Source organism: Halichoeres trimaculatus, unplaced genomic scaffold (assembly GCF_033239565.1).
Source record: "Halichoeres trimaculatus isolate MK-OKI-2021-1 unplaced genomic scaffold, fHalTri1.1 fHalTri1_scaffold_6, whole genome shotgun sequence".
NCBI classification, from domain to species: domain Eukaryota; kingdom Metazoa; phylum Chordata; class Actinopteri; order Labriformes; family Labridae; genus Halichoeres; species Halichoeres trimaculatus.
In genome coordinates this window covers 30,995,352-31,017,259 of record NW_027437184.1, presented here as the reverse complement: position 1 = coordinate 31,017,259, position 21,908 = coordinate 30,995,352, and the positions used below count along the sequence as shown (strand labels likewise).

The window sequence follows — 21,908 nt, the reverse complement described above, 5'->3', positions numbered from 1 at the left end:
TTGCTATTATTTATTTTTTTTACGTTAATTGCAAAACTAGAAAAGATCATATCCTAATATTTTTTTAACTAAATTGCAACTGAGCAGACACTTTTTTGTTTTGTTTTTAAATTAGTACACTAAGTTTAGCATTTTACCAACAAGTCTTACACTCATCATTTAGGTTGGGGAAAAGAAAAGTGATTTGAAATGTCAACCGATATGTAAGAGACCATCAAGAAGACAGTGGGGCATAGTATATCACAGTGTATTACAGTGTGATAAGAAACAATATGATACAGTAAAATGGACCTTGCAATGCATTATGACACGATGCCGCGCAGTTTGGAACAATACAAAATTACACTATTCAGTGCAATAGTATAATCAGTACAAGATGGTTTCGTGCAAAATGATACAATGGGTTAGAATGGGATATGTCATGACTTGAAACAATAGGATACGATACAATGCTACATGATACAAGAAAACAAAACAATATGGCATGATATAATATGGTACAGTATTGTCCAACCAAAAAAATTACAGTACAGTATGGTACAGTATAAAAGGATACAATAAAGAGTATATAATGTGATGCAGTAAAATGTGGCCTGATAAGCAATGATATAGTACAATACAATACAATACAGTAATAGGATAAGATTCGGTATGGTAAGGTACATTACAATATCTTACAGTACAATACAATACTAAACAGTACGGTACAGAGGGGAATGGTGAGGAAAAAAAATACCATAAGAAGATATGTTTGGATATGAAATGGTACAGTATGATAAGACACCTAACTATATATTATGGCAAAGTACAATATATAAAACGAAACGATATGATGTGATAAGATATGCAATTGTTTGGTTAGGTTTGGTACAATAAGGTTTGAAATGAATTAATATGATGTGATGTGATGTGATGTGATGTGATGTGATGTGATGTGATGTGATGTGATGTGATGTGATGTGATGTGATGCGATGCGACGCAATATTATGTAATATGATGTGATGTGATGCGATGCGATGCGACGCGACGCGACGCTGCGTGATATGATATGATATGATATGCTATGATGATATTATATGATATGATGTGATATGATGTGATATGATATGATGTGATATGATGTAATATGATGTAATGTGATGTGATGTAATGTGGTATGATGTGATATGATATGATATGCTATGATGATATTATATGATATGATGTGATATGATGTGATATGATATGATGTGATATGATGTGATATGATGTAATATGATGTAATGTGATGTGATGTAATGTGGTATGATATGATATGATATGATATGATATGATATGATATGATATGATATGATATGATATGATGTGATGTGAAATGATGAAATGTGATGTGATGTGATATGATGTAATGTGGTATGATATGATATGATATATATGATATAATGTGATATGATATGATTTGACATAATGTCACATGATATGATGTGATATGATTTGATATATATGATATATGATATGATATTATATTATATGATATAATATGATATGGAAGACAATATGCAAACAATATGGTATTGCACAACACAATACTAGAAGACAGGATGCAGTACAATAATGTGTGATATTGTAAGCTTTGTATGATGCATTCTTTAACTGTCTTTAATTTAGATGACTGGAATGCATTTCTTTCAAAGTTGTTAAAAAATTGTTTAAAAAAATTAATCAAACCACACAAAAAACCCCACACATACTAACCATGACCAAAGTTTACATTGATACTTAAGAAAACAAACAGATAACAATATCTGATGAAGCTGTGAGATAAACAGAGACATATGTTTTGCTGTTTGGACTCAAAGATTTACTAACTAGATAAAACAAGCTTAAGTAGCAGCAGATAACACAACATGATTGGATTTGCTTAAAGCTTATCAATTTTTCATAAACCTACAGAGCACACACTCCAGTGTAGGAAGTTACAGCCTGTCTGGAGGATACTTTGAAGTTAGAGTCAGCCCAAAGTGTAAGTGACTGGATTAAACTTCTTTAGTTTCCAAGAGATCTTTTCACTAAGTAATCCAAACCAAGTCGTTGAGATGGAGGGAAAGTGTGAACGATGTTGTGACACTTGATACCTACTGCATGTACTTCATTGTAAAATAATAATAATAATAATAATAATAATAATAATAATAATAATAATAATAATAATAATTATTATTATTATTATTATAAAAATTTTCCCTTCAGTAAAAAGTTTCATTCAGTATTTTTTCAATGTCAAAAGCAAAATCAGTTAACAGCTTCCCAAGAAGAAATCTAACTCAGTGTTATGACATTTAAAAAAACGTTTAGTTTGAATTTACAGCTTTAGTGATGCAATTGATTTGCAGTCATTACGAAGATAAGAACTTGCAGGGATTTTCCCCCAATATTTTAGATCAAATTAAGTGCATAACAGGCTATTCTTGAGAAAAGGTCATGTTGTGTAAGTTATGCAACCACATCATTCAAGTAGGGAGTCATTTGGAAGGAAATACTGGCTGAATCTGAAACATCAAAAAATGAGTACATGAGGATAACTGGAGGATTATCAAACTCCCCACAGATGTGTCCTTGAGTAACAGGCAGACTGTCTGTTTACAGCTTCTTCCCTCTTCCCCAACATGTACAAAGAGTTTTGATCATGCTGCAGCAATTAATGACTGTGGCACAGGTGATGATTAAAGCTGTTGTTACAGTCTTAGACCAGTTTTTAAACAGGTTTGACACTGTTGTTAAACTTGGTGAGACATTCTTCTCTCCTGACTTTGATCTAAATCCTTACAGTGTCCTCAGCCTGTCCTCTTGATACAACTTCTGTTACTTTCCCTTGGCAATATGGATTTGTTTATTCCTGTCTCTGAGCATGTAATAACTATTTGATTTCACGGTTTTCTTTATCTCACTTGAGCCACAATCTGTGAAATTGAGGTCAAACGATTTTATTTGATTGAAATAAACAAAACAAAGGGCGCAGCAATGCATCCCGGGTGCATATTTCAATTGCAAGTGTAACATCACATGCGCTAGGTGGTGCACTGTGTAAGTGAGCAAGTTTGTATGGTTTGATCATTGGTAACAAAATCTGTTGCTCAGCAGCGCCACTTGCGCTGGCCTAGCGGCAATACCTATCAGTCTTGTGTTATTACAGCCCTCATGACCACGACAGTGTCAAGCTAGAGAAAGAGGAACACGGAACACGTCGATGGGACTACCAAAATAAAACATGTAATTATCACAACTGACACCTTAACCAGTGTAATTAACTTTTATTAACTCAAAATATCTTGAATAATAAATAAGTGCCTTATCTCGATATCTTATTTACATAATATATCAACACAATATTGATGGGTTAACTTACAGTACATTGCATTTTGACAAATAACTAAAAGTATATTCCCCAAAAGCATTCAGATTTTTTAATAAAAGTGTCTAATTTTTTATGTATTTAACTATCTTTAAATCGTTCTTTTTTTTATTTTTTATTTTTTTAGGAAACCTTGTAAACAAATATTATCCTGAATCTGATACTGACACTGAGCAATTTGAGTCCTGCAACTTTTTTTTTTTTTTTTTTTTTTTACATTGAACAACCTATTATTTTTTTCTTTTTCAATATATCATAGCCATTTTTTTTTGGCAGTAATCAAGTTTTAAGTCATTAAGATAAAAATTTAAAGTGTTTATGTTAAAAACTGTCTCACTATGGAAACCTGTGAAGTCATTCACATTTTATTTTTACAATATTTACTTGTCTATTATTATTATTATTATTATTATCATTATTATTATTATTTTTACTGTTTTTTTTTATCCATGTTTAAGATTACCTTTAACTCGTCAAGTAAAAATCTTGTTATCTAGCAAAGATAGTTTTTCAAATATGACCATTAAATGTGATTATTACCAGACAACAAAGTCTATTTTACCATTTGGTAAACCATAATTTACAGTGATCAAGTAAACAAAACAATGAATACCAATTTGATTAACCAATTTATATTATGCCCACAGAAATAAACAGTAAAATAATACAATGAATTTAGTAATATTTAAATAATTGGTATGCTTCTGTAGAATACCATTGTTATTATAGCTTCAGATAAAATACTGTTGTTGTTCTTGGTGATTGTACTTTAATCTCTCAAATGACTACCCTGGATCTTATCCTGTAAACGCTTCCTCTACCAGAGGATCAATAAAGGTTATCTCATCTTATCTTATAGTTTATGATTGCGGTCTTTTACTTTTCCGGAAGTGCAGCTTTCTCGGTGACATGTGTCGCTGTGTCTTCAGTTAACTTCACAGATCTTTGACCACGAATGAGCCAATCGGCTGTGGAAGGCAGAGTTGTCCCTGTGGCCGCCATTAAAGAAAGGAATCCATGAATTCAAATGGAAACCAACAGGAACCGAGGCTGAAAAAATGATCGAATTCATCCTTAAAATATAGGAAGATGGCAGATTTCGAGAGGTTTTTACAGGATGCGTTTCGTTTTTAGGCTGAATTTTGCGATGGAGGAGTAAGACAGGACGTTTTTATTTTTTTTAAAGCAGAGACCGTTTTAGGGCTAAGGGGGAGGGGGAGAGTTGCTTCTTTTGCTCTCCTTTTCTTTTTGTTTTATGATTTTTTCGCTTCCTTTCGTTTGTTTCCACTGTGGAGATGTACACGTAGTGACCACACGGTCTCTTTTATCCGCTTTTAGCTTCTGTGGGAAGGTTGAGAAATTAACTCTCCTCCAGCCAAATGTTAGAAAAAATATCTCTCGTTTGATTAAGCCTGCACATCTTTTGAAAACACAAATCCCTCGAATTGTTCTTTATTTCCCGGGACGTGAAACGATGGAGAGTTGGATCTATCAGTGAAGAAGGATGAGTGCTTGTTATGTACCAAACGGGGCCAGCTTGGAGGATTGCCATTCCAATCTATTCTGTCTGGTAAGAGATTTAAAACTAAAGGAAAGCAGCCATTTTTAACTAGCTGAACGGGGGCTGAGCTAACGTTAGCCACACAGTCATCAGTTGATAGGAGCTTAGCCAGGCTTACGGCCCTGTCTACCTGACATCATTTCAGGACAACAACCTACCCTACTTCACTATTATTACCTTGTCTCCTTCTTTTAACACCTTGTCACCTACTTATAACGCCCTCCTCCTTTTGATTCTCCCTCCTGCTCCGTTTACACTTTTCTTTTCGCAAAACAAACACTCAAGGTTAAGCTTCTTTTACTACATTTCTCTGCACGGAAATAACTGTTGTGAATTTGCTGCCAAAAAAAGCACAAATGTGTTTCTCAGAGAGATAACTTGTTGTAGCACTTTCTCCGTGTTTATTATTAACCTGATATCTCGCTCTCGTTGCGTTACCACTATGTTTTTATCAAGAAAGCCAAACAGCTCCTGCACTCCACTCTGCAGACTGAAGTTTGCAGACACATGCATGCTCTCACTGTGAAATATCACTTTATTTTTTTATTTAGAAGAAGCTTCGGAATGACTTTTATTAGTTTGATGCATGACTCTTGTTATGCAATGCTTAATAGAAGTGGGTTATTATTTCTCGGAAGCAGACAAGCACACAATTGCTGTGGGTGCAGCTCCAATTACACACTCCGTAATCGTATCAATGCGCAAAAAGTAGTCCAGTTTGTTGATGTTGGGAAAAAATTACTCCAAGGGAATTTATTGTGTGCAATCATGCTGCTCACAAACGTTGGTGTGCATGCAGAGCTGCATAAACAAAACTGTGTTGACATGCATGAATGGAGGGGTTGCAAAGTGAAGACTCGGTGCATTGGGAGCAAACCTGCACGCCTTGCAGACTTGATCTGTCTTTTTAAAGCAGGGGTATGCAACTGTTACAGTGTGATCATTACAGTGCTACAACAGCATCTAGAAAGTGTGCAATCAGCAGTTATAAGAAAAGTTATTTTATGTAAACACTGAAATGCTTCTCGTTTAGCACGCCTGTGTGTAGTAACCATGTTTGCATCATATTATGCAGTGAAGCTTAAGCTAGTTATAAGCTCTCCTTACATGAACTGTTGCTAATTTTGCGATGAAAAGGAAATGCTCCGGAGGAAACTTGTTGCATACCGTACCCTTCTGCTAATATTTGCTTTTTACATTTCGTTCATTTAATGCACTGATATTACTATCGCAGTATGCATATTCTCTCATATCAGGGTTTGTTTTGAGCGTCTCCTGCCCTCACTGACAACTCTCCTGCAGGAATGTGAAACTTGCACAGCGCGTCCATGAAAGCACACCCTTTTTCGCTCACAAAGCCAAAGCTTGTTGTGTTAACAGTATGTGTTTGCGCAGGATTTTTTTTTATTATTTATGTAATATGTCATCATCTTGTTTGTCACTGGCTTAATCTCCTTGGACTTCATTTGCTAGTATTCACACCAAGTAGGGCACAGGCCCCAGGCTGATTATATAATCTCTGGCAAAGCTACATTCCTGGGCATTACAAACATGAGGGTTGCTGCATATCTAAGCATCACTTTCCACCTCTGTAAATTTGGATGTAGTGATCATATCGTGTTTTTTTAAAATCTAGAATATCTTTCCCAGCTTCACAGTGTCAGCTGTGTGAGAATTGTCGTGTTGTGCTCCTCCTCTCTTTGACTTCACACAGCTATTGTTTGGATCCCCCTGAGAGATAGATGCACACTGAGCTGTCCTCACTCTCTGCAGCACGGTTTAAGGTGATACTCCGGGATGGAACAAGTTGGGTCCTATCACAAGGTCTAGGGCAGAAATGACCCCTACAGCAGTGTTTTTGTGCAGCAGAAGCCCAGGGCGCTCGCACCAAACACCCCCTCCCTGCTCCTCTGCCGGTTTCCTCTGCACTCAGACGGGGCCATATTTTACTTGACCAAAAACACAAATAAACGGACTCCCACCAAAAAAATCGGATATCGGTCTGCATTCACGCTTTGTTTGGAGAATTTTCAGCGCGTTACTTTCACACAAAAACACCGCTAAATAAGGCTCTAGTTCTCATTGTATCGTAAAACGTCGCTACCTCCGCTGCAGAGCCACAGCTGGCTACGAGGCGCTCGCCGCTTAGTGTATCAGTCCACGCGCATGGCACGGCCAGATATAACAGGGTGTCCGCGGGGTCTTAAGAAGTATTAAAAGTTGATAAATCAACTTTGGTAAAATTAAGGGCTTTAAAAAATCTTAAAAAGTCTTAATTGTGGTTTTATGAGGTATTAAGTGTCATAGGTATTTAAGCTTTGACCCAAAAGATATCCATGAATATTTATTTTCCTCCTTGCAACTGTCCCCTGATTGGGACGTTAAACCGCCGATAAAATTCTAAAATAGAATAGAATTGAAAAGAATAGAGTTACTGCATTGATCCCAAACTGGAAAATTGTTGTGTTAACAGCAGAAATCGATGGAGTCAGTAGAAAAATACAAAAATAAAAAAGAATAAAATAAAAAAATACATAAAGACCCTAGTTACAATAAAATACAACAATAAGGATTGTGAGCGGTATAAACACCAGCTATAAATTAACGTCATTTCTAGTTTCATAAAGAGAATAGAATACAACATTAAAGCAAATCACCCAATCCTGGCACATGTCCTAAATTTTAAAAATGATTAAATAATCTCTCATTTTTTTCAGCAAGTTGGCCTTGAACAACCGCTGTTTCTTGTTGTGGGAGTGTCGATAAACCTGCCTTTAGTTCCATTTGTTCTTTCAAGCTTTATTCCTCCTTAGCTTACATCATTTCTGTAAAAATGTAGACTATAACTGTTAAAAAGTGGATGCCAACAACAGCTGAAAGTTGCGATAAAGTCTTAAAACTTTTTTAAAGGTTTTTGTAAAAGTCTTAAAAGGTATTGAAATCAACCTCAGGATTTTAGCTTATACCCTGTATAAACAAACGCAGGTAGTCTTCCTGGATGAAGAGACACGATGAGAACTGGAGCCTTATTTAGCGGTGTTTTTGTGTGAAAGTAACGCGCTGAAAATTCTCTAAACAAAGCGTGAATGCAGACCGATATCAGATTTTTTCGGTGGGAGTCCGTTTATTTGTGTTTTTGGTCAAGTAAAATATGGCCCCGTCTGAGTGCAGAGGAAACCAGCAGAGGAGCAGGGAGGGGGTGTTTGGTGCAAGCGCCCTGGGCTTCTGCTGCACAAAAACACTGCTGTAGGGGTAATTTCTGCCCTAAACCTTGTGATAGGACCCAACTTGTTCCATCCTGGAGTATCACTTTAAGGTGTTCCCTGAGAGTACAGTTCCTTCCTGATCCTGGCCGGATAATCACGAACGTGGTCTGAATGTGTTTGTTGTCACAGTTAATTGGCTTGTCAGCAGGCTTAACAACAATTTCCCCGGTAGGTCAGCCAAAGAGTGTAATGCTACTCTGGACATCCTGTTACCAGAGTTGGAAGTTGTTGCAGTGATTTGTTGTTAAATGCTTAAATGCAACTCCCAGGAGAAGACAAAAACACTGGAGCAGTTTGTTGAAAAATGTTTGCAAAGAGCAGAAAAAGTCAACGTAGGAGTGAGGGGAAAGAAATGCATCAGTGGTAATGTTGACAAATGTTGGAGAGAAATAACAATGTACTGAAATACTACACTGCTTTTACCACCAATTGACACAGCTTCCAAGCTGTCCGCCCCCCTAAAGGTAACATTTCATCGCAGGAAAATCCCCACTCTCTCAATACTACTTAGTTGGGTCGATTGTTGTGTGCTGAACTGGTAATTACAATGTTTACGGCAGCACTTGAAGGCAGCGTTGAGTGTACAGTGGACAGGCGAGGTGGAGGCTGGTGCTGGTGGTGGTGCTGTGCCTGTCTGGCTGACATTTTCCTGCACACTGAGACTAAGCATAACACCACTGCTGTTATGACTCACCCGCTGAACAGACTCCACTTTGTGGTTTTATGGTGAAAGAATGTGAACACATTGTGGTGCCCCCCCCTTCACTTTTACACTGGATAGTCTACTGGAGTACGAGACGACTTGTTGCATGCTCATTTTTCTAAAGGAGGAACTAGCTGTGAGTTACATCCACTAATCAGAAACAGATCCTACTTATTGTGTTGCAGAACAAAAACACGATAATTAAGAAGCACAAAACTTGCAAGGAAGAACACGACAAGAAAAATGCATGAGAATAATATCCATAGCTTCTTTTTGTAAGTGTTATGAAAGAGTTAGTTTGTACAGGACTGTGCAAGATGTTTGCATACGGAGAGAGTGTGAATGTACACACTCATGAGTGATAAAGCTTGTGCAAAAGAGTGAGCAAATGCTAATTTATGATCAGATTTAAATATCTGCAAAAAGCTTCACTTGGATTTAAAATTCCCGCAAGACCTGTCCGTGCTGTCGAATTTGCATGTTCCTCAACCCCCCTGAAATGCAAACACACACTTGTTAGTTTCATGTCAGCTCCGTGTCAGGGTTATCTGAGGGAGAGAGGTGACAGACAGGAGGAGGAGAGCCTGGCGAGCTGGCGTTGGAGCATCTGTGACATGATTTGAGCAGCTTCACCTGTTGCTTGTGTCATTTCTTGATGGACAGGAAAGCAGCTGTTTGAACACAGTGTTCCCTACTGAGACCCTAAAGTGGCTGAAGGGAAGGTGAGCAGCTGGTGAAATCAGGGGTCACCCACCCCCACCCCCACCCCCCCACTCACAAACCCACCTCCCTCTCCCTATGTCAGCGTCACCTCAGGAAAACTTCCTGCGTGTATCAAGTGGCTCCAGATTCCCTCTTAAAGCAACCACATGCTAAAATTACTCGACATGCAGTGTCCCCCGTACCTGAGCTTACGCATGCAGAGGGATCACCTCCTGGATTTAGAGCCTGGAAAGCATTAGCATTGGAAAGAAACACTCGGAAGGCTCTGGCACACTCTGCTTTTGCACACAGCCTGCCACTAATTTCTTCTGAAAGGACAGACAGAACAACTGCAGAAGGCACATTTCTCCTTGATAGCACAGTCTGCCTCTCGGATATTGTTGATGAGGAGTGGAGGGCTGGCGTGTACGGTATTTGACAGAGAGGCTATTCAGTCCGGCCTCTTCACGCTGAAGAAAATGTGAGGGGAGTCTACAGTGTGGTTTGATCACATGTGCTTTGTCCAAATTGGGTTTAAGACGTTACAACAAAACTCGTGCAGACTGTGGGCAGCGCTGCTAATGTTTCCACACTGAGATACTCTGAATTTCAGATCCATAAAAATAAAATTAGTTAAACAACTGTACATCTGTGCACATAGTACAAGAAGAGAGCCCTTATTTCAGAGTATTTCCCCTGAAGGCTCCAGAGACCATCGGGAAGGGTTATTTAGCGTTGACTCACAAAAAGTCAAGTTGTAAAAGATGCAGTAAAATTTAGGTATTCAGCATTAATACACTATTTGTTTTTAATCTGATTGCTGCAGGTTTTATCAAAAAATGTAAGGTTTGTATGGTAATGCTTGTTTTAAAAAAACTACCTGATAACAAAGGCTCCTTCAAAATAAGAGCAGTCATTAATTAAATACAAGACTGAAGCTATGAGACACAAGCCAATGTAAAAAGGAACAAACGGATCTTGATGAAATTTTCAGGAAATATTCAAAATGGAATTAGAAAGAAGTGCTTACATTTTGGAGGTGATCTGGATCACCGTCTGGATCCAGGATTCTATTAAAAGGATTCTTCTCATTGTGAGATAGGGCTGTTTTCACCATATGTGTATATGACTCCACCATAAATGGTCAGATTGCTTTGCAAAACAAAACAAGGTCACCATAATTTCTGACAGATGTAATAGTACGACCCAGATCCTGGAAATATTCTAGATAATAAGATCCTCAGTATGAAACATGAACTAGGTCATCATAATTTTCAACACTGTCAGGTAACAAATTATCATACAAACCTGCAACTAACACCAAATTGTAGCAGACAGTCTGCTGAAAGGGAGTATAACATTAAAGTAAGACTAAGTGTTGGTGACAATCACAATATGCTTGCCGGAGGTCTCTGAATGCTTTTCTAGTTAACAAAACCAAACACCATATTCCCCTTAGATATTTTTTTTCACAGCAACATGATGTGCATAAAATGACTGTATTGAATATGAACAAAGCACTTGAAGGTGTGTTAAACTGATCATTATATAGGAAGAGGCTCGAACTGCTGAATTTAGATTTCCTGCAACAAGAGAACTGAAAGGAAAAAAAAAAGTCTCACAGAGGTTAAGTTTCTGCAACTCTTTCCTATAGCGATAAATTAACACGTCCACATGGTCAGGTGTCAGTCAGGAGCACAACAAGGTCATAAACAGCCCAGCAGTACAAAACACTCTTAGATGGCTTTGGCCTTGCAGGTCTGTAGACGCACAAGAACATCAGAGCCATCACACCATAAGAGAAGGTAAGGTAAGATAAGATAAGTTAAGATAAAATAAGACAAGGTAGGCCTGTCAAGATAACACATTTTGCTGGACGATAATTTTCCAAAATATTATTGCCGATAAATAATATTATTGTCAATATTATTTTGATTTTTTTCCTTTTTTTCATTGATGTAATTATGATAAATGGGATAATAAAGTGAGTACACCATATCAAAAGCAAGAAACTTTAATTTCTTAAGAGTATTTAACTGTAATTAAAAGGTCAGGATCTTTTTAATAAAATAAATTAAACAAAAAATATAATAAAATTAACAAACAAGAAAGAGAAAAAAAATACAATGAAAATGAAATGGACTCTCTTTTAGAAAAAAATACATGTCAATGAAAATAATTAATACTAATCAAAAACAATAAAACATATCCCTGTCTCTGAAGAAAAAACAAACCCCCCCCCCAAAAAACACAACAATAAAAACTATATCCTAAATAATAAAAGGGAGTTTATACAGTTCCTTAATTGTTTGTAACATGTACTTTTTCCCAGTCAATCTGTACTGTCTGTCAAACATTTTGAACATTTCTGGCTTTCAACCATATTGAAGGGCTGCATTTCTTTGGCAATGTAGCTGTCTTTGAGCGCCCACCATTTGGCGCTTTTATTTCTATTTACTTTGCAGACCAAAAGCCTCAGTAAGAGCGGATTGTCAAAGAACAAGGCTCCGCTGCACCTCCCCTTCTTCTTCTTCGTCGCCACTTTTTTCAAACAAATGCGACATATCAGCTGGTTGGTGTTCATGAGCTCACACTTTGTTCATTCTGATAAAAAACAAAATATTCCCACACTGGGACTGTGGCAGGCGGCTTAAGAGTTGTATCTTTCGTGCCATCACTCATATTAGCGTGTGTTTCCTCCTTACCCCTCAGGACGCTCGCTTCAGCTCTCTCCGTGTGTACGCACGAGCAGCCCCGTCTTCACCCCAAAGATTGCATTTTTGACAGATGCTCACTCAGCTATAAATCAGCTAAATCCGCTATAGAACCTATGCCGCCCGGTGTTAGGAAAGACAGACGTAGTGAGCCATCTTCTCATTCAGCCTCTTTGGTTGAAAGAGAGGAGGAAAACAAACATGCATGCACGTGTCAGTTTATCAAGGCTGGCAAACTTACCGAGGAAGTTTTTATTTATCGTTCAGTTAATTGATTTATTGATTATCGTGACAGGCCTAACTGAATGGAAAGACAGAAATACTGGATGTAGAAATAGCTACCATCTTAAAAAAACTTGCAGTAACTGTCGAAATTGCTCACACAAGATGTTTTGATTTTTGATGCCTAAGCCAGAAACAGCAGAAGAAATGTTTTGTGTGCTTTTCCATGTTGTGCGATTGGCGAATAGATCCGTCCTCGTTGGCTAATACATCCAGAGTTTCTCATCATTCTTGACATCCATTTAACCCCAGGCCTCCATTGAGAGTGTTACATCCCTGCGGTCTCCATCCTATCGTACCTCATGTTGCTGGAGTAAATTGCACAGCAGTGATTCTTACAATGATCAAATTCAGCCGTTCTTTTCCTTTTTTTCAAACCCAGACTTCTGTCCTTCCAGCATTAGTTTCATGTCTGTACAGCTGGTGGTGTTCAAATACAAAGAAAACCTTCTTGTGCTTCAGCAGGGACATTTGCTTTGGTTCAGAGTTCTTCGAATCATAAATTCTGATGACTTTAACACATTTTCAGGCCTCATCATTACTTCCATCCAGTGTGAATCAGCAGTGGCTTATTTCCTGCATAAACAAAACAGATTCAGCTTGAAGTTGTGCTGGAAAAGAGCTGCTTCACTGAAAGAGACAACACACAGTTTGGTCCAGTTCTCCCAAATTAGCTCAGCAGGTTCAGATGTGCATCGTTAAAACCAACTCGGCTAACTCTGTAGCTGCTTCTGATCTGTAGATTCACATCTCTCCTCTGTGGGATGTAATAATTTTATATGAGTTTCTCCCTCTCCTCTCAAGTCTGTTTCATACAGCTCACTGTACATGACACTGCATGTGTCACCTTTTTTAACGCAAGTAGAACACAACATCTAGAAGAAATCACATTAAACAGCATTAAACACCCACAAGAGGACAAACCCCAAAGCTACAACAAGAATCACTCGCTGCAGCGCCTCATGTGAGTGTGAAGTCAACATTGAGCTCTTTTAAACGATCCTTGAAGCAGCAGCAGCAGGTTCAGAGGTGTTAAGACTTGACAAGGGAGCTTTCGTCACCTTCAGCACCTCAGTTTAGCTTGTCAACAGGTCGTACTGCATTGAACCAGCAAACAAAGGATCAGAGGTTAAGTTTCTACCTCACCTGTTTATCTGCATTAACCTTTATTGCTGTTTTCTGCCACAACTGACACTTATATAATACAACTTTGACCCCTCAGCCAGTGCTGCTAATGCTAAGCTATATTCTCTCAGACAAGTTGGTGGTCTTTCAAACTCAAACTGTAAGCAGTACTGAAATGACTGGCTGTTCTGTGGCCAGTTACCAGAAATGATGCTACACCACCAAGTCAACTTATGTCAAGTTCTGACATAATTCTGAGCAACCAGTGTTTTGGTGTTAAGAGTGAATGTGCTAACTGAAGACCTCTAGCCAAATGTGTCAGTGGTTGTTTCGATTACAACAATTGTTGAAATGTGAAAAAAATCCTCACAAATGCACACTATTTTATTGCATAAAAAAAAACATCAGATAGAATAGAGTAGAATAATTCTTTATTGTACATCAAAGTGGAAAATTACAAAAAAAGAAGAAAAAAAATCTATTTTTATGTTTACATTTTTTTTCTGAGAACAAAGTCAGAGTTCTGAGATAATTTTTTTATTCTGAAATTAAAGTCTGAGATTAAAGTCAGTGTTCAGACTTAAAGGGACAGTTCAGTTTTTTTAAAGTGGGGTTGTATGAGCTCTATGTGATCACTAAGGACATTTGATACAGTAGAAAGGTGTCTCCTCTCCCTCAGTAAGACACAAACTTTAATCGATGGTGACGAGGAAATAGACGCTAACAGGGACAGACGGTACCAAATTCAAAGGCTATTTTCTCTGCCTACAAGAACTAAAATCAAAAAGTAATACCACAGTTTAAGAGTACGCTACATAAAATAATTTTTAAGTGTATTAAGTCTTCGGAAATATAAACATTTATCCGGACCGAACTAACTGGTCATGTGTCCTTCCGCGCTAGTGCGCTCCGTCCCAGCTCCTCCTTTCAGCTGTTGGGAATGTAAACAAGCTATGCTTCGGGCGCCGGTTACAGACATAAATGTTTATATTTCAGAAGACTTAATGCACTTAAAAAGTATATTATGTAGCGTACTCTAAAACTGTGGTATTACTTTTTGATTTGAGTTCTTGTAGGCAGAGAAAATAGCCTCTGAATTTGGTAAGGTATTTCCCTGGTAGCGCCTATTTCCTCGTCACCAGCGATTACAGTCTGTGTCTTACTGTATCTAATGTCCTTAGTGGTCACATAGAGCTCATACAACCCCACTTCAAAAAAACTGAACTGTCCCTTTAAATCCTAGTAGTCTGACTTTTTTTGTCTGAAAAAAAAAAACAAACTTTTTTTAATTTCAGTGACCCAATCCTCTTCCAAAGAAAATTGACTAACATTGATGATACATACTTAATGACCAAATAAGGTGCACTCAGCTGACAGTCACCAGTGAACAGGGTCACACTTTACACTGAAACACCGGCAACGTCAACAAATAAGTAACATTAACCACTGCAATTCCAAATCCATTTTGCTTGTTTGGTTGATTAAAAAAATAGTTTAGGGCTGAGGTTGTGGCCAAATAAGACATCTATGACTCAATATAGAGAGTAAATAACGGTGGTTACCTCCTTATGTGTTTCAGTTGCAAAAATGTGCATGCAGCTGTTAGTTTTTGCAAACAGAAATAATCTACCAAACTTACCTTACCTTATGTGCTTATTTTATATCCTGATAAAGAGATTACTCAACATGGTGTCAGGTGACCTGATATTATCTGCTACAGCTAACATCCCTCTGCTTTTTGCAGCAGGCTGAACAAAAGTCTGCAGAAAGTCTTTTCCTCAGGAAAACTGCCAAGTATTGATCAAAGCCAGTGTTTTACAGGTGCTAGTCATTGTCTTTAATAGCACTCAGTGGTTTCTAACATTGATCAGATAATTCTGATATTTAAGGATCAATCTTCAAGTGTGCTGATGCTACAGTTTCCATTATGAAGTCTCTGTTGAGGCGCTGATAGTGTTAATGTGATGTTTAATGTCTGCAGTGAGTGATGATCATTAAGGAACAAGGTGGCGGGGACAGATTGGTAATGAAGTGTCTGTTAATGATAATGTCATTAAGATATTAGAGATAGAAAGACCGGAGGAAATAATACGTTCAATAAGTCATTCATCACAGAGGACGAGTGTCTATTGACAGCAACACACACAGTTTAGTCGCACTTCAAGTGCACAAAAAAACAGCTGAGTGTTTCTTTTGTGGCACTTTCAGAGGGAGAAATTCTGCATAGATTCTCATCTGTGACTCCCTCCACAGCAGCTAAACCTCAGAAATAGACCAGGTCAAAGAGTGAGGATGTGGTTGGTTATTTTCATGTTCTCCGCTCACAGCTGTACCACAGTTACTGTAGTTAATAGAGAAAAGCTGGGTGATGTTTTCTCTGTTTTAAAAAGTTATCTCATGTCTGCTTTTGCTGATAGATGCTTAAATTTGAAGACAGCCTCACATGATTCCTATTCCTGTTTCTGATCAGCCTTTCAACACAAGACAGCCAACTCTAATTTTATTGTTGGGACATAAATGCATTACATTTAATTGATAAGCCAAACTGTCATTAGTTAATTGTTATTTGATTGACAATAAAACTAATGGCCTAATAATTTAGATGAGTTTGTTGCTGTTTAATTGCTGCACTGCAGCAAATGCTTGTGGGTGTTAAGAGCAGTTTGCATTGCCCTGTATTCTTTCTATGAGTCAATAAAGTGATGAATAAATAAGGCAGGGCCTTACAAATATGAATTCTAGCAATTATTTTGTGAATAATGGGAGTTTTTCTGTGTGTGAAGTGTTTTACCCCCATACTCAAACATCCTTTGTATGAAATACATTGTATATTACGGTCTTTGGCCACCATTTGAATTTTTTGGGTTGTTTCTTTTAAAGTATGTTATATAAGATATTTCACCTTGAGGGATTATTTCTTTAGTCAGAGGTCAAAAAAGTTAGAAAAAAAGCTGAGCCAAAGTTAGCAGCAACTCAGCTCGCAGCCCCTAAAGCCACAACAAAAAGCTCAGAGCTCAAAAAGCTAAATGTCAACCTGCTTATTTTAAAGAGGGGTGATGATGCTTTTCTGCATTTTAAACATGGATTTAAAGCAACAATGCTGGATGTTCAGACTAAACTTGAGCATATATTCAAAACGCTACGTATTTATATGATGTTGAAATCCCTGTATCTGTCTGAAAACAGATCAAAACTCACCTTTAAAAAAAATAGCTTGAGATGTTGACAAGATTTGCTAAAATTATGAGGTCATCACATAAGGATCTCTAACTGGTTCATGACATGTTGGAAGGGTAGCCTCAAACACCAAGGTCTTCCTATAGCCATGCCCTTGACAAGCTCTCAATGGGCTGGCCAATCAGGGAGTAGGGGGTTTGTGGAGACGGGTGCCTTAAAGAGACAGCAGCTGAAATGAATTGTCTTAAACAGAGGCTGAAAAATGGGTTTTCTGAAACCAGCGAGCGAAAAATAAGGATTTTTTTGTAGCGGTGAAATCATGTAAAGCAACAAGTGTAAAACCATAAAAGTTCAATATCCCCTCTTTAATGTCTTTATTTAGTTTTAATTTCTGTAAGTTGAACAATTGATGGTTAATGTGTAGGTGTTGGCATTGAAACTGAGCTCCAGTTGCTCCATTTGCAGCACTTCTGTGTCCTGCGGTCATCTGTGAAAGAAACAGAATTTAAAAATAAAACTGCTTTATTCAAGTTTTTTTTTACATTTCGCATTAATTTTCATAAAATAAATGCAGTTGCAAAAGTCTTTGTTTTAAGTGGTCCTTGTAACACTCAAAGTCATCATCCTTGCACTTGAGAGCTTCTTTAAACATGACAGGACTTTATAAAAGCGTTCAAGAGTTGATATTAAGACAATGATCTGACCTATAAGAGCAGGGGCTGCAGGTGAAAGAGTAACAAGAACACTTTTTATTTAATGAAAGTCAATCCTCAGTGTTTTTCCCTGTCACTAGCTTGATTCCTGGAAGTCTGCATGCTGCACATAATCAGATCTCAATGTGTGAAACCAATACCTATGAGGAGGAGAGGTGCGTAATAAAATCTGTGGAGCACTCGTGAACCAAACCTTTTCAGAGACGAAGCACACAATGCCACCGGGGACAGGCCACGGTCAGTGAGATGATGGGGGGCTGTTCACTGGCTAATTGCTGGGCAGCGTAGCCTATGATCTGGTTTCACAGTTAACCGTTGTCCCCACCCTCCCTTTGCATTGTGAGCACAGATGTTTCCTCGCTAGATGCAGGTGTAATGTGGTGTTTCTCACACCCAGACAGGAAGGAGCAGCCTAACTGCTGCCGCTCTGTCGTTACACTCAGACAGACTCGGCCTCTGCTGTCTGCTCCTCAGTTTCTCCTCAGCTTGTGGTGTAGTGTCTGGATTCCCCAGAAGTCGGGTTGTTTATTGTAGATTATAGTGTACGAGCATCCAGACCAATCCTGTGTTAAACTATGATGACAAATATTACTTTAACCACCCCTTTCAAAGTAATATAAGACTTCTATTTTCTTCATTGGTCACTTCCTGCAAGGAGGCATCATATCCTTCAATGATTTTATTCTGCAGAGCTAGTCTGCTTGCTCCAAAGCAAATCACTGTCCAGTGTGAGTCTTTGGCAGCTGAGAGCAGCAGCAAGACAGATTTATATGCATCTCAACCAGATGCATGGAGCCAAATTGGAGAGGTGTGTGGCACTGCAAGATGAAACAATGACAAAACAATGACAGCCTGAAAACACCCAATCAATCAGTCTTTGTTTGTTCAGCAGCAATTCACAACCAGTGTAATCTCAAGATGCTTTACCAGAGAGCAGGTCCAGTCCGTACTCACTGTTATAACTTTTACAAAGAACAAGCTTCAGTCTTATCTTAATCCAACAAGAGCGTTTAGGAAGTTCCAGTTACAGAGGTGTCAGCTGTGACCTGCTTTGAAACAGCAACACAAGTGTCAACAAAGCAACTGACATGTAACAATGAGAAAGTTAATATTTTAGTCATACCCCCAGCCTCTTCGCTCAAACCAGTTTGCTCCTGTTGTGGTTTGTCGATGTGTACGTCAGTCTCAAAGCTGTGGTAAGAAAAAATGGAAGAGAAAAGCTAGATTTTGACTTCACATACAAACACACACAGTCTCACTCAATAGTCCAGAGTGTTGTTGATGGAGTGTGTACTGAACCACATTAATCCAAATTTTTCAGACAAATACACGTGACTGGCTTAACTGCTGGAGCTCCTTTTGCAGCAGTCAGAGTTATAATACTTAAGGAATACTTTATTGATATTTATGTTGTTCACATTTGTCAATAATTTTTTTTCTTAAAAAACGTTACTTTAAAGATGCTGTGGGGAGGATCTGTTTTAATTGGACCGCCTCGCCAGCTTCTGGCCTGGAGTCTCACACACACAGTTATATATGTTACTTTTAACTAGGGATGGGTACCGAATTAGGTACTTTTATCGGTACAGAACGAAATCTGTCAAAAGTACCGGGTACCGATTCATGTGAAATCAAAAGGTACCATGTTTAGGTACCTTAATGCATCCTTGTTACTGTGAGAGAGTGGAAGAGTAGGTGATTTTCCATGCTGGACATGAACACAGCATTACAGGGTTGTATATTGAAGAATAGATATGCTAAGTTGAACAATTTTTATGTTTTTTTATTAAATAAATTGATATTTTTTACCACCTAAACGCAAAAAGTACCGAAAATTGGTACCATTCAGTACCTTTACCGATTGCGAGGTACTGGGCATCGGAACCGCATCGTTTCAAATGTGAAAGGTACCCATCCCTACTTTTAACCAAGCGTGTTTGTTTTGGAACAAATTTTCTTTGTTCAAGACAACTTTTTACTGAATACAACATGACAAAGAAGGGTGTTTATCTGTACAGTTACACAGCGCTGTTGTTTGAAGCGTGACAACAAGCAAACGAAAGTTTGTACCATACGTCAGCAGCTAGCTATAGTGCTACTAGCAACCCAGTGCTACGACGCGTCCGCAAGCTAACTTGTCAACTAACAAACTGTTAGTTTGTTTAGTAGCCATCCATACGTAGCGCAACTGACAGCCAGGTGCTCTAAGACATATCGTTAATGTCAGTGAATCCTGGTTATGTCCTGCTAGCGCTCATCTACCAATCAGAGCTAACGTAACCTCACTCTTCATTTTATTGATAGACTCTCGTGTTTGAACAGACCACTGCAGAATAACTGCTGACTGTGGGTTGGAATGAACATTATCACAAACGGTTTAGCTCCTGTGTTAGCCTTTAGCTTGGGCTGAATCTCTCTCCCGTTTAGCTTTCTTCTGCTCTTCTGTCCTTTTTCTGTCTGACTGTTAGGCTCCAGTGTCCATCATTACTACTAAATTATTCTCCGAAATCGTTTTCAGTAGGGAATACACAGATCTCTCTTATCAGTTCTAAACTTCGTCAGCCGGGGTGGTGTTGTCATACAGACTGAGAGACTGAATTCGGTCCTGCCCGAGCAGATCTTGTTGATAATCTCATTTTAAAGTGTGGATTATGATTGGCCTTTTTCAAGAACACTTTCAAACCCCTCACAGCCCCTTTAACCTTTACCAAAAAAAACCCATTTTTTTTTCTATTTTTAGAACGAAGGGTTTTGATCAGTTCACAGAGCGATTTAGGGACTTCTACAACATATGGATATGTAGAGGTTTGAAAACCTGTGTTTACTATAAACATCCTGTGTTGTTACTTTTTATCCATGTTTGAAACACAGGGAAGTGGAGTACCTCCTCCTATAGAAATATGCAATGCTGCACAAACATGCAGAAATGCTTGATTGTGTTTTGTGTGCAGTTCTTGCTTCCCATGCCCTCAAATATCGGTGTTATGTTACGTCCTTTTGACCTCTGAGAACTTGTGCTGCACAGTACAAGTAACTGAATGTCCACAACAAGAAACTTTAAAAAGCAGTCAGATGGCAGACTCTACAGATATACTCATGGCCATACACTTCCCCTGGCTTGTGAATGGTAATTCAGAGGGAATTTGCCAATTTAATTTTGGATCTCCTCTTATTCTGTGGAAATTGTACATGCTGTTCTTTACTATTAACAGAAGGCAACAGTTGGTGTAGTTTTTTCTATAGCAGCGCTGTCCGCAGTCTGCTGCTTAAAAAAAAAAAATACACAACTTTTTGTGCCCAGGAGTTCAGTTCTTGTATTTTCTGCTACTCGATTTTCCCTGTCTTTTGATTTTTACTAGCATCATTTCCAAGTTTAAAATCCTGTTTTTGTGACAGCCCTAGTCTGTGATCATTGAGTGTTTTAATGTCGACTTGTTATCACCCTTTGAAAGATCTGATTTTTTTTTTTTTTACTGGGGATGTGTCAAAATAATTCTGAAAAATGTTATCAAACTTGTAACAAAAAAAAGGTTAAATTCTTTTGAATGACCCTCCTACCTCTAATTCAGTTATAACTTCTCTCACTTCACACTCGTTTTCTACCTGTGAGCTCTCTGCTTCCTAACCAGAGCTCTGACATGTTGTTGTGATCCGGCCCCGCTCCAGCTGACGCCACACAGTGCTCTGTTTTGACATTCCCAAACACACCCCCAGCCCCCACCGCCCCCATCACCACTAACACCGCAAATCTCCCAGCTTATCCTTAGCCAGGCGAAAGACCACCGCTCCGCCACAGCCACGGGTAATCACTTGTTCAGGCTCAGCGCCTCTGCTCCAGAGTTAAGATATCCTCTGAATTGTAATGGATTAATTGGTTGAATATACAGAGGGACAGCTTGCCAACTCAGCCTGAACGGAATAAGACTAAACGGCATGAAAATGAACAGTCCGTGCTTGCACAGATTACTTGAAATGTCTACAAGGATAGATAGAGGACCAAGATTGCCAGCGGAAATGGGGCTGTATGCCTTAGGCATTGCGTGTGTGTGTGTGTGTGTGTGTGTATATTTTTTGGTTGTTGGTGTGTGTGTGCAGGCTTGTGTTTAGGTAGACATGGGTAGTCTGTTGGGCACTGGGGTGATAAGAAGCAGCGCTAGCTAGCAGTGGAGCGTAATGTTCCTGCTTTAACACTTAATAACCCCGCCAGTGATTTACTGCCTATGAGGCTTTTTCCTGTCTGTTTTGTTCTCTCTATAAAAGCCAGACAGTGTTT

General features: G+C 38.5%; 1 protein-coding gene across 2 annotated transcripts in view; it reads left to right on the top strand.

The window, feature by feature from the left end:
* Positions 1-4,354: 4,354 nt before the first annotated feature.
* med13a (mediator complex subunit 13a) overlaps positions 4,355-21,908 on the top strand; it is a 145,301-nt gene continuing 127,747 nt past the window's right edge. For both annotated transcript variants that reach the window (XM_074671898.1, XM_074671897.1), the window contains exon 1: positions 4,355-4,962. In XM_074671898.1, coding sequence (XP_074527999.1) covers positions 4,897-4,962 — 66 coding nt within the window. In that variant the 5' untranslated portion in view covers positions 4,355-4,896. The remainder of the gene's footprint in view (positions 4,963-21,908) is intronic.